The 19,571-nt window shown below is 36.1% G+C and overlaps 3 protein-coding genes across 3 annotated transcripts in view; 1 reads left to right on the plus strand and 2 right to left on the minus strand.

The window, feature by feature from the left end:
- The window catches only part of LOC142351580 (uncharacterized), a 462,469-nt gene that overhangs the window by 22,451 nt on the left and 420,447 nt on the right, over positions 1–19,571 (plus strand). The window lies entirely within an intron of this gene.
- LOC142351857 (aurora kinase C-like) overlaps positions 1–19,571 on the minus strand; it is a 74,834-nt gene that overhangs the window by 9,285 nt on the left and 45,978 nt on the right. The gene's annotated exons all lie outside the window — the stretch shown is intronic.
- LOC142351856 (uncharacterized) overlaps positions 15,387–19,571 on the minus strand; it is a 218,000-nt gene continuing 213,815 nt past the window's right edge. The window contains exon 15 of the mRNA XM_075404088.1: positions 15,387–15,925. Within this exon, the coding sequence (XP_075260203.1) occupies positions 15,918–15,925 (8 nt within the window). The 3' untranslated portion in view covers positions 15,387–15,917. The remainder of the gene's footprint in view (positions 15,926–19,571) is intronic.

Below are 19,571 nucleotides of genomic sequence, written 5' to 3' on the forward strand. Positions count from 1 at the left end.
AGTTGGGGGAATTTTAAGTAAGGTAGGTTGTAGATTAAACATGTTTCATGCGTGCAAAAAGACAACCTCACGGGGGTTCGCACCGCTGACATCCTGGTTGGCAGCCTGTCACCACTGAGCAATAATTTCTTTGATTTACTTTTGCTCACAATCGCTTTTACCAACGATCTTAGAACTAAGAATGCTCAAAAATGGAGAAAGTTGAAAAAGTCACAGAATGTTTTAAAACCAAATCGGTCAAGCACAAATCGTTCACAAAAAAGACCGATACGTTTACAATAATTGCTTCAAACTTCGTTCGATAGCAATTAAAAAATCGTACTCAAGGCTGCCTCAGAATGGGACGTTTCTGACAAACTCGATTGAGAGGTGTCGTGCTAGCCGTCTTGTCTATATCTACTACACGTTTGCAATTTTTTGGGGTGCAGTTCTTTATATTTAGGAGTAACCTTAATTTAACCGATTTTAACCGTTCATTTGAAAATCGTCTTAATTGAAATTTCACAGCTTTCGGATACTTGAGAAAGGAACAACAGAAAATCTATCTTTGTTTTCCTTTTTTAATTTCTGTCCGATTACTCCTGATGCTTCAAAAGAATTTCTAATTTACGCTCTCAACTTTACATACAATTTCACTCGACTGGAAATGGGAAGGAGTCGCTTGTATACTTTTGCTGTCATTAAGAGAAAATCACAAAATCAACAGGAAAATTTCGAAAAGGTAATTTTCCTGTAAATATCAATAAATTTGCACTATATCTTACAGAAAAGCTTCCTAATTTGTACGACAATTATTTTGATATTGAAATCAAACAATTGGTTCTTTGAGCGTCATTCAACCACAAAAGAAGAGAAAAATAATTACTTCGGGGAAAATCTGTAGAAAACGTTTTTCTTCATTTAGACTAAATTTTTTTTTGTTGCTGGCGATGTCAAGTTGGACCCCTATTGGTCAGCATTTCGATCAGTCTGCTATCAGACTCCATGGAACTTCAATAGAAGTCCACTCAATAATATTAATAGCACAAAGGGGTTATTTTTTTCAGTGAAGTAGAAAACGTTTTTTTTAGTAATGCAAAACATTTTTTCGGAGCCACTCTAGTTGATCAAAGTTCCATTTGACGGATCAATTGTTTCCACTAATTACATAAAAAACTTTGAAACATCAGAAAAAGGTTTACAAAAAACTAAAGAAAAATCATGTTTTTTTTCCACGTTTTTTGATAGTTAAAGTCTGAGATAATTGTCATTAGAATTAGGGACATTCGCATGCGAACTTAACTCACAAAAAAGTCACGTTTTATTTAAAAAGTAAAGCTGCTAAAAGTCATTCGTCATTCAGTCAAATTCCATCTCATTTTGAGTCAATTTCAAATACTTCCTTCCCGTAAGAACATTAAAAATGGATAGCTGCAACTACTCTGTAGCCTATTGCTAAAGCGAGGAAAGAATTAAACTCCAAGAAGGATCGCCAGCCGGTGAACTCATTAAAAATTTTCCGCATTTCCAGGAAATTGCTAACACGCTACAAGCAATTCTAATTCGACGTCAGCTGAGAATTTTCTAAAATTACAAAATCAAATTCGAACTAGAAGTGAAAGTGCAATGAGACGGCAAGAATGTGAGAAAGCAATTATTTTCGGGATATATTTTGGTATAAATAGACCAGAACGATTGGGGTTCAACCACTACGGGTGAAAAAGAAGGAGACCAACTCTTGTAGATTGTATCTCTCGAAAAATTGACTTCAGCTTGATGTAAGTTGCCCGCAATCAAATTTTGTTCGGGAGTGTCATAATTGATTGCTTCTGATAGCTAGATATTCAAATAATTTTTAAATAATTGTCAAACTTATTTGAAACAAGCTTGTGTTGTCTCGGAATTTGTTTAAAAACAATGTCACAAATTAAAACTTAAGTCTGCCTCATATTATACCTGTTTCCTAATTGGATTTTGGGCTGTGATTACCTTTATTTGCAATTGCTTGCCAGAAAAATAGCTCTTACTTCAATGGCTGTAGAACATTATAATTTCTCTGCACAATCTAACAGCTAAACGAGATTCACAAAAATTAGTTAAGGAAAACAACGCGCTAAATATATGAAGCAATTATTTGAAATATTAATTTTTATCCTATATATATATATATATATATATATATATATATATATATATTATGTCCTTAGTATTTTTATCCTGAATAATGTATCACCGGTCCAACACACAACCAGTGCAACTCCAATTTAGGTCAGTCGATTGTTCAGTCAGGAATTATCATAACAATAGATTTGATATCTCTCTCCTTTATGTAAATTCCATGCAGAGAGCTATCTGCGCATTGATACTGGACATGAAAACGAGGGAGTTGCTGCACCCAGACGATAATTCCATTGATCAATTAGCGGAACCTTATAGGTACAGACGATAATGACAGGAGGGGAAAGGTATAAAAAGAAATTCCCTCGGAAATTGTTACATATGACAAGCGTTCAAAAAGCTCCTTATTTTCAATACTTTGAGTGCTTTCCAGCCTCAACCAAACTCTTTTGATCCGTCACATTAAATCAACTCTTCAGTATGTATAAAGTCCTTGAAACGTCACCCTATAGCCTTAAGTATATGGTACATCTTAAGTATATGGTACATCTTAAGTATATGGTACATCTTAAGTATATGGTATGCGAAAAATACTCGAGGCCAAAAAAGGGCGGAATAAGGATTTCACGCACATCCCTCTTGTTGTCCGAATGGCACATAGGGTACCTCAATGGCCGGATTGACCAACAGGGGGTTTAGCCGATGATCAAAAAGGAGAATATTAGACCACCTCACACCAATTGTAATGGTTGAAATAACTAAAGTGATAAGCCAATATTCCCAGCACCGTAGAGTACAAATATTTTCATCCCAACATGCAAAAAGGAGGAGGCCGCGAAAGTACAGCACTTCTCTGCCTTTAGCAGTTAATGCAACTAATTTTACACTAAAGCAGCTGCTATTTATCTTATTATGGGCGGTCATATCAAGAAGCACTTTGAGAGCGTTATTAATGGCAACTCATCACCGACTGACACATGCTTTAAACATCCTGGATGCGACAATTCGGCTATCTAGAAAGAAAAGTCATCAAAAGGGGGGAGTGGCGAGTGAAAAACATTTGAATTACCAGGAGAAAAATTTTGCTACCCTTTTCAGACCAGAAGGTATTAGAAGTCACTGCCTGAAGAAATTCCCAAAGATACTCAAGTCTCGAGTGAGAAACCCGTAAGTATGTTGGGGGAGACCTAACGTATGTTCAGGAAAGAAATTATCAAATTTTGTAAAAAAAACTTTTAATTGTTTACGGTTTATTTTGGTAATATTCAGAGCTAGCAGATTGTTTCCGGTAAAAAAATAAGAGCTAACAATGATGGTCATATAATATTTCTATCTGCAGACTGACTACAGAACTAGGTGAACAAACTGAACGCATTTCTACGCGATTTCGCATGCTGTCTCTCAAATACATTTGAATCCATTATTCCGGACGTTTCAATTAAACGCATCATTCTCTTAAAACCATTTTACCGAAAAATTCTTGAAAGCTAGCTTAGATGACTGATGGGTCGATAATAAAAAGGATCAGATTTTGAACCATCCTTGAATACTGCTTTTACTTTGGCCAATTTCCATGTAGCAAAATAGCCAAGTCTGAGGCACTCATTAAAGAAGGTTGTCAGTGACTGCAATATTATTAACATAGAAGTATTTTGTTAGGTAACCTGCGCTATCGTTACGTACCACTTTTGCAATCAATTTCCTACGGAGTTCTAGCAGGTAATTTGATAATTTTCTCAAAACCCCAACCCTTGTGATAAAAAGAGCCGATTAAAATCAATCGAGGAACGACAATATGGGTGCCACTTGCTGGTCAAGCGGATGTCTGCAACATCACTAAGGGAATTCAAATGATGCTATTATATGTGATCATATAATACTGCATTTTCAAAAAAGCTAACCTGAAAACAATTTAGGTTAATTTTCTGCTTCCATTTTAGTACTAAGCTGCACCACTCGTGATCAGCTGCTGAAAACATGAATGATAATGCAAATTTTACAGCGGAAAATTCTAGAAGTGGGTACGGAAACTTCACTGAAACAGCAAATAATCATCCACCTTTCGATTATAACCGAAGTTAAATTAGTGGTTCCATTCAAAGCAGAAGGATTCATATTTCCACAAAAAGCAAACAGCCTCGGAGTGGCCAACTCCTACAGTCCACCTAGCAACTACGCTTGATTTTCATCAACGGGAGCCTAACAACGCACAGTAAAGAATTCGTTATTATTATAAAAACTAAGTCATTTTCTCATTGGAATCTATTGTTTCAGTTATTTCAATGAAACGCACCTTTCTCTTAACCAAGAGTTTAAGAGAAACACACCTTTCTCTTAAACCTTTCTCTTGAACAAGCAACGCACCTTTCTTTTAAACAACTATGAAACGCAACTTTCTCTTAAAAAAGCAAGCTTAGATTACTGATAGGGCTCGATAACACTTGGTTTAAAAAACCATTCACTTGGTAAACCTCCTCTAACTAAACTTCCAGTGGTTATTTTTACGCTCAATCCTTGCTGGTCCCAAAAATTATGGCCCCTTTTTAACAGTTGAAGAAAAGTCCAAAAAAATTCAAAACCATTGAATAGCTTGAATTTGCTCATTAACGATTCGCGGAAAACAGCTGTATATTACAAATTACGTTGAGATTGGTTTTACTGCTTCAACAATTAGACCTTAAGTTACTGCTGTCTTAACATAGCTTTTGTAGAAGCCGATTTCTTTAAAAACGATATCCAGTGTTCAGTTGAAAAATCCCGCAAAAATTGCTCAACGTCCGGGTGTTTCCGATTATAACTCCCTACACCGCGTTTAGCGGTCACATAAACTAAAAACCCCTCTCGATCCTGCTAATTACACAATAATGGTGGCTATATCTTCGTGTTGTGGGGGGCAATATTGTAAAAGCCCCCCGTGTCCAAAAACAATTTATAAGCGTGAGATTTAAAACTTTTCTGGCGATCTATAGTAAATAAATTGTAGGTTACGTCAAACGTATTTGCAACATTTCTTCCCAGACAACTCAATTTCAATATTAAATGCTTATCAAAGTGCAAAAGACTACAATAGTTATCGTTGCTTTAACTTGTGCTCTTCAAACCGTTTGCGTGTTTTGCGTGCTATTGGCAACTCCTTGTCACTAAAAAGCAAATTCCAACTTTGTGGCAGTGCAAGTTGTAGTATCGTCTTTACATTTTATATCTGTCACATGTTTTGAGAAAATCATTGATGAAACGAAGGAATAATACTGGCACAAGTACGGACCCCCTGAAGCTACCTACTCTAAATTCAGTTTCTTAAAGATTGAGATACTCGTCAAGTTCCTCCGATCTATCCAAAAAAATTTCAACAAAACGAACAAGAAAATCCACCTGTCGAAAACTCTCAACAAAAGTCTAGATTTAATGACATGTAGTAAGTAACGAATGCCTTTAGGTAAACGCAGCATTCTACAGAATTCAGTGAACAAAATCAAAGTATTTTTACAATTTCGCTTGCTGTGTCAATGGAATCTATTGTTTCGGTTATTTCAATGAAAAGCACCTTCTCTTAAACAAGAATTTATTTTAAAAAAATTCTAAAAGCAAGCTTGGACTACTGATAGGGGTCAACAACAGTTGGTTTAAGGAACGGTTCACGTGGTAAAACTCATCTAACTTAGCTTCCAGTTGTTATTTTTACGCTCAATCCTTGCTGGTCCCAAAAATTATGGCCCCTTTTTAACAGTTAAAGAAAAGTCCAAAAAAAGTTCAAAACCATTGAATAGCTTGAATTTGCTCATTAACGATTCGCGGAAAACAGCTGTATATTACAAATTACGTTGAGATTGGTTTCACTGCTTCAACAATTAGACCTTTAGTTACTGCTGTCTTAACATAGCTTTTGTAAAAGCCGATTTCTTTAAAAACGATATCAAGTGTTCAGTTGAAAATCCCGCAAAAATTGCTCAACGTCCGGGTCTTTCCCATTATAACTCCCTACACCGCGTTTAGCGGTCACATAAACTAAAGCCCCCTCTCGATCCTGCTAATTATACAATAATGATGACTATATCTTCGTGTTGTGGGGGGGGGGGGCAATATTGTAAAAGCCCCCAGTGTCCAAAAACAATTTATAAGCGTAAGATTTAAAAAATTTCTAGCGATCTATAGTAACAAAATTGTAGGTTACGTCAAACGTATTTGCCACATTTCTTCCCAGACAACTCAATTTCAATATTGAATGCTTATCAAAGTTCATTAGACTACAATAGTTATCTTTGCTTTAACTTGTGCTCTTCAAACCGTTTGCGTGTTTTGCGTGCTATTGGCAGCTCGTTGTTACTAAAAAGCAAATTCCAACTTTGTGGCAGTGCAAGTTGTCGTATCGTCTTTACATTTTATATCTGTCACATGTTTTGAGAAGGTCATTGATGAAACGAAGGAATAATACTGGCACAAGTATGGACCCCTTGAAGCTTCCTACTCGAAATTCAGTTTCATAAAGATTGATATACTCATCAACTTCCTCCGATCTATCCAAAAATATTTCAACAAAACCTACAAGAAGCTCCACATGTCAAAACCTCTCAACAAAAGTCTAGATTTAATGACATGTAGTAAGTAATGAATGCCTTTAGGTAAACGCAGCATTCTAGTCATATATTTCCATTTGCAGATTGGCTACAGAATTCAGTGAACAAAATCAAAGCATTTTTCAAATTTCGCATGCTGTGTCAATGGAATCTATTGTTTCGGTTATTTCAATGAAAAGCACCTTCTCTTAAACAAGAATTTATTTAAAAAGATTCCAAGAGCAAGCTTGGACTACTGATACGGGTCAACAACAGTTGGTTTAAGGAACCGTTCACTTGGTAAAACTCCTCTAACTAAACTTCCTGTCGTTACTTGTAAGCTCAATCCTTGCTGGTCCCAAAAATTATGGCCCCTTTTTAACAGTTAAAGAAAAGTACGAAAAAAGTACAAAACCATTGAATAGCTTGAATTTGCTCATTAACGATTCGCGGAAAACAGCTGTATATTACAAATTACGTTGAGATTGGTTTTACTGCTTCAACATTTAGACCTTTAGTTACTGCTGTCTTAACATAGCTTTCGTAAAAGCCGATTTCTTGAAAAACGATATCCAGTGTTCAGTTGAAAAATCCCGCAAACATTGCTCAACGTCCGGGTCTTTCCCATTATAACTCCCTACACCGCGTTTAGCGGTCACATAAACTGAGGCCCCCTCTCGATCCTGCTAATTATACAATAATGGTGGCTATATCTTCGTGTTGTGGGGGGGCAATATTGTAAAATCCCCCAGTGTCCAAAAACAATTTATAAGCGTAAAATTTAAAACTTTTCTGGCGATCTATAGTAACTAAATTGTAGGTTACGTCAAACGTATCTGCAACATTTCTTCCCAGACAACTCAATTTCAATATTAAATGCTTATCAAAGTTCATTAGACTACAATAGTTATCGTTGCTTTAACTTGTGCTCTTCAAAGCGTTCGCGCGTTTTGCGTGCTATTGGCAGCTCGTTGTTACTAAAAAGCAAATTCAAACTGTGTGGCAGTGCAAGTTGTAGTATCGTCTTTACATTTTATATTTGTCACATGTTTTGAGAAGGTCATTGATGAAACGACGGAATAATACTGGCACAAGTATGGACCCCTTGAAGCTTCCTACTCGAAATTCAGTTTCTTAAAGATTGATATAATCATCAAGATCCTCCGATCTATCCAAAAATATTTCAACAAAACCAACAAGAAGCTCCACATGTCAAAACCTATCAACAAACGTCTAGATTTAATGACATGTAGTAAGTAACGAATGCCTTTAGGTAAACGCATCATTCTAGTCATATATTTCCATTTAGAGATCGGCTACAGAAATCAGTGAAAAAAAGCAAAGCATTTTTTTATTTCGCACGCTGTGTCATTGGAATTTATTGTTTCGGTTATTTCAATGAAAAGCACCTCTTAAACAAGAATTTATTTTAGAAAATTCTAAAAGCAAGCTTGGACTACTGATAGGGGTCAACAACAGTTGGTTTAAGGAACCGTTCACTTGGTAAACCTCCCCTAACTAAACTTTGAGTGATTATTCTTACGCTGAATCCTTGAAGGTCCTAAAACCTCCTAAAGTTTCCGTTTCACAGGTAAACGAAAGCCCAAAAAATTTCTTGAAAACATTAAACATCATGAATTTTTTCATTAAAGATTTGCAGAAAACATCTGCATTATGCAAATTACGTTATGATTGGTTTTGTTGCTTCAACAATGAAACATTTATTTATTGACTTAACACAGCTTTTGTAAAAACCGATCCATTTCAAAACGGTTTCCGGTGTTCAGTAAAAAATATCCCGCAAAAGTTGCTCAACGTCCGGGTCTTTCCCGTTATAACTCCCTACACCGCGCTTAGCGGCCACATAGCCTAAAGTTCCCTCCCGATCCTGGTAATTATACAATGATGGCTATAACTACCGTGTTGTGTGGGGCTATAATGAGAAAACCACCAGTGTAAAAACACAATTTTTAAACGTGATGTTTAAATTCTTCTCGCGATCTATAGTAGTTAATTGTAGGTTACGTCGTACGTCTTTGTAACATTTCTTCAAGGACAACTCAATTTCAATATCAAGGCTTATCAAAATTCATTGGAATACATTAGTTCTCGTTGCTTTACCTTGTGCTCTTCAACCCGTTTGCGTGTTTTGCGTGTTATTGGCAACTCATTGTTGAAGAAATCAAATGCCAACTTTGTGGCAGTGCAAGTTGTAGTATCGTCTCTACATTTTATAATTGTCAGATGTTTTGAGGTCATTGATAAAACCACGAAAGAATAGTGGAACAAGTACGGACTCCCTGAAGCTTACTACTCTAAATTCAGTTGCTTGAAGACTGCGGTATTTATCACGTTCACCCGATCTACCGAAAACCATTTCAACAGAACCAACAAGCAGCTGCATATGTCGAAGCCATTCAAAAAAAGTCAAATTTTTTGACATGTACTAAGTAACAAACACCTTTTTAGGTCAATGCAGCATGCTAATATAATATTTCCATCAACAGACCGGCTAGAGAATTCAATCAACAAAATCAAAGCACTTTTACTGTTTCGCATGCTGTCTCCATGGAATCTATTGTTTCGGTTATTTCAATGAAAAGCAACTTTCTCTTAAACAAGAAATTATTGGAATATTTCTAAAAGCAAGCTTACACTCTTGACAGGGGTCGATAACAGTTGGTTTAAGGAACCGTTCATTTGGTAAAACTCCACTAACTAAAATTCGACTGATTATTCTTACGCTCAATCCCATCAGGTCCTTAAACGTATGGCCCCCTTTTTGACAAGTAAACAAAAGTCCACAAAGTTGTTCAAAATTATTGAACAGCTTGAATTTTCTCACTAAACGATTTGCGAAAAACATCTGTATTTTACAAATTACGTTAATATTGGTTTCATGGCTCCACAAATGAAAACTGTAGTTAATACTGACATAACATAGCTTTTGTAAAAGTCGATTTCTTTCAAAACGATATCCATTGTTCAGCTAAAAAATCCAGTAAAATTTGCTCAACGCCTGGGTCTGTCCTATAATAACTCCGTACACCCTGCTTAGCGGTCCGATAGCCTAAAGTCCCCTCCCGATCATGATAATTATACAATAATAGTGGCTATAACTTCCTTGTTGTGGGGCTATAATGGGAAAAACCCCAGTGTCCAAAAACAATTCATAAACGTGAGATCTATAGTAACTAAATTGTAGGTTACGTCGTACGTATTTGCAACATATCTTCCCAGACAATTCAATTTTAATATTAAATGCCTACCAAAGTTCGTCAGACTACAGTAGTTATCGATGCTTTAACTTGTGCTCTTCAAACCGTTTGCGTGTTTTGCGTGCTATTGGCAACTCCTTGTCACTAAAAAGCAAATTCCAACTTTGTGGCAGTGCAAGTTGTAGTATCGTCTTTACATTTTATATCTGTCACATGTTTTGAGAAGGTCATTGATAGAACGAAGGAAGAATAATGGAACAAGTACGGACCCCCTGAAGCTTCCTACTCTCAATTCAGTTGCTTGAAGATTGAGATATTCAGCAAGTTGCTCCGATTTACCGAATAACATTTCAAAAAATTTTTTGACATGTACTAAGTAACAAATGCCTTTTTTAGGTCAACGCAGCATGCTAGTCATATAATATTTCCATTTGCAGATTGACTACAGAATTCAGCGAAAAAAATGAACCCATTTTTATTCAATTTCGCATTCTGTCTCTCAAATACATTTGAATCCATTATTCCGGACGTTTCAATTAAACGCATCATTCTCTTAAAACCATTTTACCGAAAAATTCTTGAAAGCTAGCTTAGATGACTGATGGGTCGATAATAAAAAGGATCAGATTTTGAACCATCCTTGAATACTGCTTTTACTTTGGCCAATTTCCAAGTAGCAAAATAGCCAAGTCTGAGACACTCATTAAAAAAAGTTGCCAGTGTGTGCAATAATATTAACATAGAAGTAATTTGTTAGGTAAACTGCGCTATCGTTACGTACCACTTTCGAAATCAATTTCCTACGGAGTTCTAGCAGGTAATTTGATAATTTTCTCAAAACCCCAACCCTTGTGATAAAAAGAGCCGATTAAAATCAATCGAGGAACGACAATATGGGTGCCACTTGCTCGTCAAGCGGATGTGTGCAACATCACTAAGGGAATTCAAATGATGCTATTATATGTGATCATATAATACTGCATTTTCAAAAAAGCTAACCTGACAACAATTTAGGTTAATTTTCCGCTTCCATTTTAGTACTAAGCTGCAAAACTCGTAATCAGCTGCTGAAAACATGAATGATAATGCAAATTTTACAGTGGAAAATTCTAGAAGTGGGTACGGAAACTTCACTGAAACAGCAACTAATTATCCACCTTTCGATTATAACCGAAGTTAAATTATTGGTTCCATACAAAGCAGAAGGATTCATATTTCCACAAAAAGCAAACAGCCTCGGAGTGGCCAACAACTACAGTCCACCTAGCAACTACGCTTGATTTGCATCAACGGGAGCCTAACAACGCACAGTAAAGAATTCGTTTTTATTATAAAAACTGTCCAATTTTCTCCGAAAAAAAACAATACCGCGAAAATCAATCAAACAAAAACAGTTTTAATTAGTAAATTGAAAAATTCATAGGTGCCATGTTGATTGAAGTAAAAAAGACAAAACACAATAAACGTCGACGAATTGCTCTCAAACGACAGGCGGGCAATTCAATTCAAAGAGGCTGTAGCCTAGATAATTTTTCATGGCTGTAAGGAAAACTCTACTCAAAGATGTTCGAACCACCTAAATCTATCGTAATATTCAGCAGAATTATCCCATCGGCTGATAGTCCCTTATGATCATTATTGCAATCATTTTTCTTTTAGTAATAAACTTAATTTCGGAAGAAGTACAATTTAGGTCACGCAAAAATAAAGTGTGAAAACACTTCTCTAGAAAAAATACGAAGGGTGGAACCTCACTAAGCGGCTTCAAATGATGCTATTATAGCTGCTCATATAATATTGCACTTCTATATAATACCAAAATAAAAAAATGGCAAACCTTCCGCTTCCATTTCAGTATTAATTTGAAACAAACAAAGCCAGTTGCTGAAAATGTGAGTGAGATTGCAATATTTCCTGTAAAAAATTAGTGAAGCAAGCACGGAAACCTGAGTGATAGAGCAATTACTAAATTTGGGTTATAACCGAAGTTCATTTGTTGGTTCCATTCAAAGCAGAAGGATTCTTATTTCCACAAAAACTAAGTGCCTCAGAGTGGCCAACTCCAAGAAAATGCGTTGGATTTGCATCTACGGAAACCTAACAATGCATAGTGAAGAATTCGCTTTTATAAAAACTAATTGTCCAGTTATATCTAAAAAATAATACCGCAAACACATCAACCGCAAATGCTTTAAATAAAACAAAAACTTATTAACGTCGGACAAATTGCTCTCGAACGCCAGGCGGGTCAATTTAATTTAAGGGGCGGTAGCCTAGATAATACTTCATGTCTGCAAAAAACTCCACCCAAGGAGGTTTTCGAACCATCGACCTCCGTCGCAGTCCTCAGCAGAACTATCCAATCGGCTATCACGCCCTTATGATCTTTAATATAGCAATCGCCTTTGTTTTAGCAATAACTTAATTTGGGAATAAGAGGAACTTGGGTTCAGCAAAAACAAAGCGTGAGAAAAAATTTCAAGAAAAAACCGGTGGCAGGAACCTCAATTGGGGGCTTCAAATGTTTCTAACGTAAGTACGGAAACCTCAGTGAGAGAGCAACTAATCAGTCACCTTTCGATTATTACCGAAATCACTTATTGGTTCCATTCAAAGCAGAAGGATTCATATTTCCACAAAAAGCTATGTGCATCGGAGTGGCCAACTCCAACAGTCCACCTAGAAACAGCGCTTGATTTGCGTCTACAGGAGCCTAATAATTCACAGTAAAGAATAATAATGCTGTTTCAAATACGCTCCAACAAATTACCGACCAAAAATAAGCTCCAATAACACTCTTCTTGGAATTGTAAAAAAGACGATTCCCAATACAATTCAAATTCTGTGAATTGAAAAACGAGAGCGCCTAAATAATAGTCCTTGATAGGATGACGACGGCTAATAAACACTTGAATAGCCAGTAAACAAACAGGACACTTTACTTTCCTCGCATTATGGCAAACTACGCTTTTAAAGAACTTTCACAGTATCTGCCTTTTTAATGATCCAAACAAAAGAAGAACTAACAGGAATTAGCACATCATTAGCATTATAATGAAGAGAGATCCGCGGACATTTATGCTGAGACGCCGACGAGAAGCGACGACGCACGAAACACTTGTGAGTTTGTTTTCTTTAACGAATTTTTTGTGCTGGTACTGGGTTTGACTCAACGCCACCAATGATTAATATTACGGAAAAAGGCTTTCTGACTTGCCAGGTTTTCATGTTCTTTGTAAAGAACCTGAAAGTAACAAAAACCTAACGTGCAATCTGATGTGCTATGATTCAAAGCAGAACAAATCACATCAATTTTTTGACAGAAACTTGCGACAAAAATGGGCAACGAGCAAATGCATATGGTAACATGTGTTACTAGAGACATCCTATCCTCTGTTAACTTGAGTGAAAATTGAAATAACGGAAATCGCCCACAGAAATCTATCGTCCGCTGCCCTAAATACGTACCAAACAAACAAAACACTTCCATATAGATCTTTGTCCACAATTAACAAACTGGATTTTGATCAACTTATAGTAACCCGGGTTTCAATCAGCAAAATATTTTTCTCGATTTACTTGGACTGGTCGAGAATATATATAAACGGACACCCCGATTAAAAAAAGATTAACATCGAAACAAAAACAAGTGTAGAAAAATATATTTTGAATAAAATTTAAATCAAGTATGCTGTATAATAACATTATGTATGCATGTATGTAGAAGTGAAGAGGTTTTAGCATCATGGTCCTAATTCGTTATTCGCTATGAATAGATCAAGTACTCAATATTGTGTAATCTGCACCAGTTTCAAGGTCAAACGAGGGAAAGAGGAGAGGTTATTTGATACTTTCATCTATCTTGTTTATCAAATACAAAACAATCGTTAAGAACCGTTACCGTCGGATCTGTTTCCTGTTCACACCCGTAAACAAATTTTTAAAACGAACTAAAATTCCATTCACAATCCTGCGTGAACAAACGAATGTGCATAATTTTTACTGCTTTATTTGCACTAAATTAGATACAAATACGTGCCGAATAAAGAGTGTAAAGTCAAGACTTAAACAAGCGAGGGTTGAAGCGAGGCTTTTTTTATTACCCATTGTGCGCGTATATTGGAAAACACAGTGTTGCCCATGGAAAGAGGGTTGTTTTAAGATGATAGGTGATCAATTGTTCCGATCCCCCCCCCCCCCCCTCTTACGCACCCATGCGCATGTGCTAATTTTTTTTACAGAGTAACGTGTATATTAGAACGCGCAATTTGTATGTAGGCGATAAAAACGGCGGAGGGCAGAATAGATCCTTTTAAGGTACTCAGAGACAGTCCAAAACAGATCCGACTTCCATTTTGTTCACATTTGGTCAAAATAAAGTTTATCGAGAAAGCTGCAGGGAAGCACAGATAGAGTTAGAGGGGAGAGTTGAGAGAAATTAAGGATGAACTGAAGGTCATTATGGAACCGACAGAATGGGTGGGTGATTATTCACTAATTAAGGCCCACGTCAACTACTTCTGCATTTGTTTTGGGAATTCGATGCATTCCACTGCAAAACACCAACCAACCCTTCTGAATTTAGACACGTTTAACTATTTTTTCCAATGTAATCAAACTAATGGAATACAATCCATTAGGATCCCACAAGTTTTTTAACCCCCATTTGAATTGTTTTTGATTTCTAATTCACTGATTCAATGTGGTTTTAAATGACATGCTTCCGAGTGCCACGCGAGTATGGACTGCTAAATCATGTTCACAGAGTGAGCTTGGGGGGGGGGGGGGTGCTTGTAAGTCTTTATACGTTATCACCTTTACCTACATGTAAAGATACATTTTGAAAGAAAGATAAGTATCTGCAATAAATTTGGAGGCCCAGAAAAGGTATGGTGCGGCGTTACTTGATGACGATAGGATTGGTGTTCCTAAAAATAATGGGGGGGGGGGGGGGTTGGCTGGTGGGGTTTTGGCGTGTACTGTCGTCCAAGGGGAGGGTGGTCTATTGGGCTCAATTCAATTCGGCTTTTTTTTTCAAGCCCAGTTAAGTCTCTCGGCTTCTTTAGTTCTGATATAAATGATCATATCTACGAGTAATTTCTGAATTCAACTAATAGTTTGTCAACAGTTAATCAGATTTAAAAAATTAATTCTCAAATAGCGAGCTAGGAGACTTCGATTTTCATTTTGCTAATTGATAGTCGTTACCTCTTAAATTAAACTAGAGAAAGAAGAAAAGTGCTCAAAATTGATTCTGAAAATAACTTTAAATGTCATAGTCCGCAAATAGCGCGGAAAATAGCTGCGATAGTCTTTAATGTAGCAGAACATAAGCCAGAAAATGTACAGATATGTAGATGTTTACATGGTAAGTTTGGTTTTATAAGAAATTTAAAAGACTTACATTAGTTAACTTGCTTTTTATTACTTTTTTTTGGTAAATCCATGCCTGAAACAATCTTAAGTCCTCGATTGACGGAGACTGAAAAAACTGAAAAACCATGGAAAAATGTCTATTGAGCTATCGCAGCTACTAAATAATAATAATAAAAAATAGTAATGATCACTAACACTAATTCCTATTGTCAATTAAGATAGAATTGCATTGAATCATGAAAAATGAAATTATGAAATCATGATAATAAAAGAATTCTCAAAGCAATGAAAACAAACACAACACAAGCTCAACTGAGAGATGAAATTAAACTAGATTAGATAGAAAAATAAAAAATAGAAACGGATACGGCTAAAGTAGAATTGTTAACAGCAACAACACCGGTTGTGCATATAGCACGCATTGAGAGAGAGAGAGAGAGAGAGAGAAATAATATGTCCACTAATTATTTTCTTATGGTCGAAAACCATAACATGAATGCAAATGTAAACGGGTGGAGAAAACAAATCCTGATTATCAATCATGGAAAATGACTGGCTTGTTAAGTGTGGGGGGAATCCAGGTGCGCCTCTGGCTATTCAAGGCTATTCAGTTATCATTGTGATGCATAATGAAGTATTCGTTGGAGCGGACTGAACACTGAGAAGGTCAGGGTCATAACTCTGAAACATTCAACAAAGACCATGTCACCAATAACCGAAAATTTTTTTACCACACAAAAAGGGGTTTCGAACATTCAAGATATTACTACTCATTAAGAAAATATTCTTTCAGAAACTCTAAAGTCTCTACTTTTTTAATATAGCCAACAGATGGCCGAATATCTTCGAAAGTCTTGCGTGCCTTGAAATATACGACAACATAGATACAAGATCAAGCTGCAGACGCCTTTGAAAAATCATGGAAAATTTCATCGATAAAGTAATATTGCTTGTTCACTTTTAGTCTACAGAACCCTTTTTATTGTAGACTTTCATTACACAAATGAGGGTTCTTTGACCTTTAATTTATTTTCACTTAAAGTTTTAGAACGCAAATGACATCGTGTAGTTGCCAATTCTGATCTACTAACTGCCTTTGAGAGTCCAGAAAGGGTTCATAAACAGATAGCAAAAAGCAAAAACAAATAAAACGAAATACAAAATAACGTCGGAAAAATGCCTCTCTAACGACAGCCGCGGCAATTCATTTCAGGGTTTGCAGCATAGATCAATTTTGCTTTAGGGGGTGCAAAAATATCAGACGAAGGTGGGCTTTGAGCCCAAACGCCCACCTCACGAGTCCGATTCCCTTGATTGACTCGACAGAGGCAATAACCACTACAAAAAAACCAAAAATTTACTAATCAAAAATTGAACAACTGATCTATACTAAAAATTCATTTATACCCAGAGGCGGAGAAAACAACCACAACTCAATTAATTGATACAAAAAGGGAAGATTTCAAAACATAGCCGGCAAATTGCCGAAAAATAGCCGCCGTTGACCCGCCTGACGCCCATTGGGATCGAAACAGAAAACGAAAACAAATAGATATAGAAATTGACAGAATTCTTCAGTCAACATTTTCATTTGATGTGCAAATTCTGCATATTCGGTTAGATTCAAAAATTACGCATAATTCGGTTTTAAACTGAACGCTATTAACATAATATTAATACCAACTACCACTAGCCTTAATGAAATTAATTAATGATAACCTAATTCACTATAACTTAATGACCGTGCTTTATATGCTTATTCTGTTTATAATGATAGTTTGATTTTGCTCTTTTGACTTTGAATGCATTTGATGCATTGCAAAATTTAATGCTGGAAAGAATTAAAAATCCATCAGTTGAAAGAGTGAGCGAGGTAAGTCAGAAGTCAAGCGTGAAAATCGTGACATATGTAATACGAAAAACGTGATCAAAAGGTAAAGCGAACTTAACAAAAAACTAGACCTAGAACATACTGAGTAAATTGGGAAAATCATTTCTAAAAATCAGATAAAAAATTTAAAAAACTGAAAATCAATGTCGAAATGCCGCATGTGAACAAAAAACCACTAGCGAGAAGCGGAAATTTGGTTCAAACAAAAACCTAGGCCTAGAATGAACTATGAATCGATTGGACAAACAATTTAGCAAAAAAAACCTATCCGAAAAGTAAAAAACAAAAAGAAATTGCTGAAATTGTTAAAAAAAAGGACCTTTCAACCTTGAATTAAGGCATTTCCAGCAGCCGCACCACCCTAAGGACATGAGGGACTACTAAGGCCGCATTGGGTTCCAGTGAAACTTAATTCCCACTAATCCTTACGTGTTTATCCCGTTTTTAAAGATCGAAGTCACAAAAAGTGTGTGAAAATATCTCACAGCAAAGACACAGCAACAGTACAATCCAATTCGTGGATTGCAATAAAAAGACAAGCAACAAAACAATCAAAGTTTTGAATTGTCGAAAATCAAAGACACCGCAATATAGCTCCGCTCAGCTTACAGCTATAAAAAAAATCTAAAAAAAGCTGGCAATAATGAGATAAAATTTGAACATAACCGACTAACGTCGGGCAAATTGGTCTCAAACGACCGGCAAGCAGTAGGCTCCATCAGTAGCTAGCCAAGGTCTAGTGAGGCTAGCTTTAATTTAATTGAAGGGGGATAAAGTGAGTGCAGCGGGGGAGGGGGTGGGCACCACAGAGGGGGCAACTGTGGGATGGGGATCTTTGGCTGCACCGGACCCTTACAACTTGAACAATGTGCAGGGGTAACGATTGGTGGAATGATGTGTCGGAGCTAGGTGGGGTGGGGTGATGAGATCAATTTCTACGAACCGCCCTTCACACCATAAGTATAAGACTCCAAAAAAGTTTCTGTGACTCGCATACTTGGACACTGGTGAGCTGAAAAGCTCCAAAAGAACTTAATGCCCACTGAGCGCTACTTCTTTATCCCTTTACTGAGGACGAAAAACCAATAGGTCAGAGGAAAAATCCGTCAAGCGAAAAATCGCATAAAAACGACCAACAGGATTAATATAATTGCTAAAAACTTCATTTGAGAGCAATTAACAATGATTTCCTTAAAAATGCTTGTTAGATCTTTTATGAAAAAAATGTCTATTAAAATTCAGCATTAATGAGGGTAAAATAAGACGGCATCAAGTCATATAACAGCAGCTGATTTGCGGCATCAACAAGAGTTAGGGAAAGAGTGATAGTGTGAGAGTGATAAAACTTGAACAAGAAAGAGAAGGAAAGAAACCCTAACCAACATAGGGAGAGAAAGAGAGCTATGAATATTATTCATGATGATATTCGACTCTGCAAATAGTCGTTTTCTAGCCTTGTTGGTAATTATAACAAATAGAAAAAAAAACTGATAAGCGCAAAACATGTCTCCCAGAAAGAAAAGTATCCATATTTCACACTGAAAGGTTCAAAACAAATTTTTGTTTCTGGAGTTCGGTCACGAAATCCATCTGCAACACACAAAAAATTTCGCTGGCCATTAATGATCGTTACACTCAGTAAAGGACAAAAATATTCAACAATTTTAAAAACAAGATCTAACAAAATCGTGATATTAGTATCTTCAGAACCATTCCATTGTCTCAAGAGACTATCAAATATCCCTTTTTTCAGCCTTAAATAGTTTCACTGGCTCAAACGATCCATAAACCTGGAACATGGTAATAATTTTACGGAAATTTCAATAATAAATTTCCAGAATAAAAACTTAAATTTAATCAAAAAATTGCTAAAACTCGAGTCATTAAAATATTGATAACCATTCCATTGACTCTAGAAATTAAGCAACAGCTTATTATTAAGACCTGGATGACCCCGGGCCCCTGGTGCGAGAAACAATGAAAAATATCAAAAATATTCAAAAAAAACTCAAAATTCTCTAAAAATTTTCGTAAATTCGTGAAATTAAAATCTTAAAAAAAATTTCATAACATCTAGAAATTATGCAGTAACCTATTACCAAACCTTAGAGGAGATTTCTTGGCTCTTGAGGCTGGGGAAACTTAAAAAATGACAAAAATAAAAAAAACTTGCAAGTTTTTTCAAAATATTTCTAAAATTTCTGAAATTAAAAAGCTGAGAACTATTCCACGGCCCAAAGAAAATTGCAGTAACTTATTATCAAACCCTTAATGTGGTTCTCTGACCCGTGACGCTGAAAAGACATGAATAATGACAATAATTGTCAAAAATGCATGAAAGAATTCAAAATCCAATCAGTTGATGAAACAGTGAGTGAAGTCAGAAGTCAAACGTGAAAATCGTGCCTTATGTGCAAACGAAAAACGTGATCAAAA

The sequence above is a fragment of the Convolutriloba macropyga genome, chromosome 13 (genome assembly GCF_964194025.1).
Source record: "Convolutriloba macropyga chromosome 13, txConMacr16.3, whole genome shotgun sequence".
In the NCBI taxonomy this organism is placed as follows: domain Eukaryota; kingdom Metazoa; phylum Xenacoelomorpha; order Acoela; family Convolutidae; genus Convolutriloba; species Convolutriloba macropyga.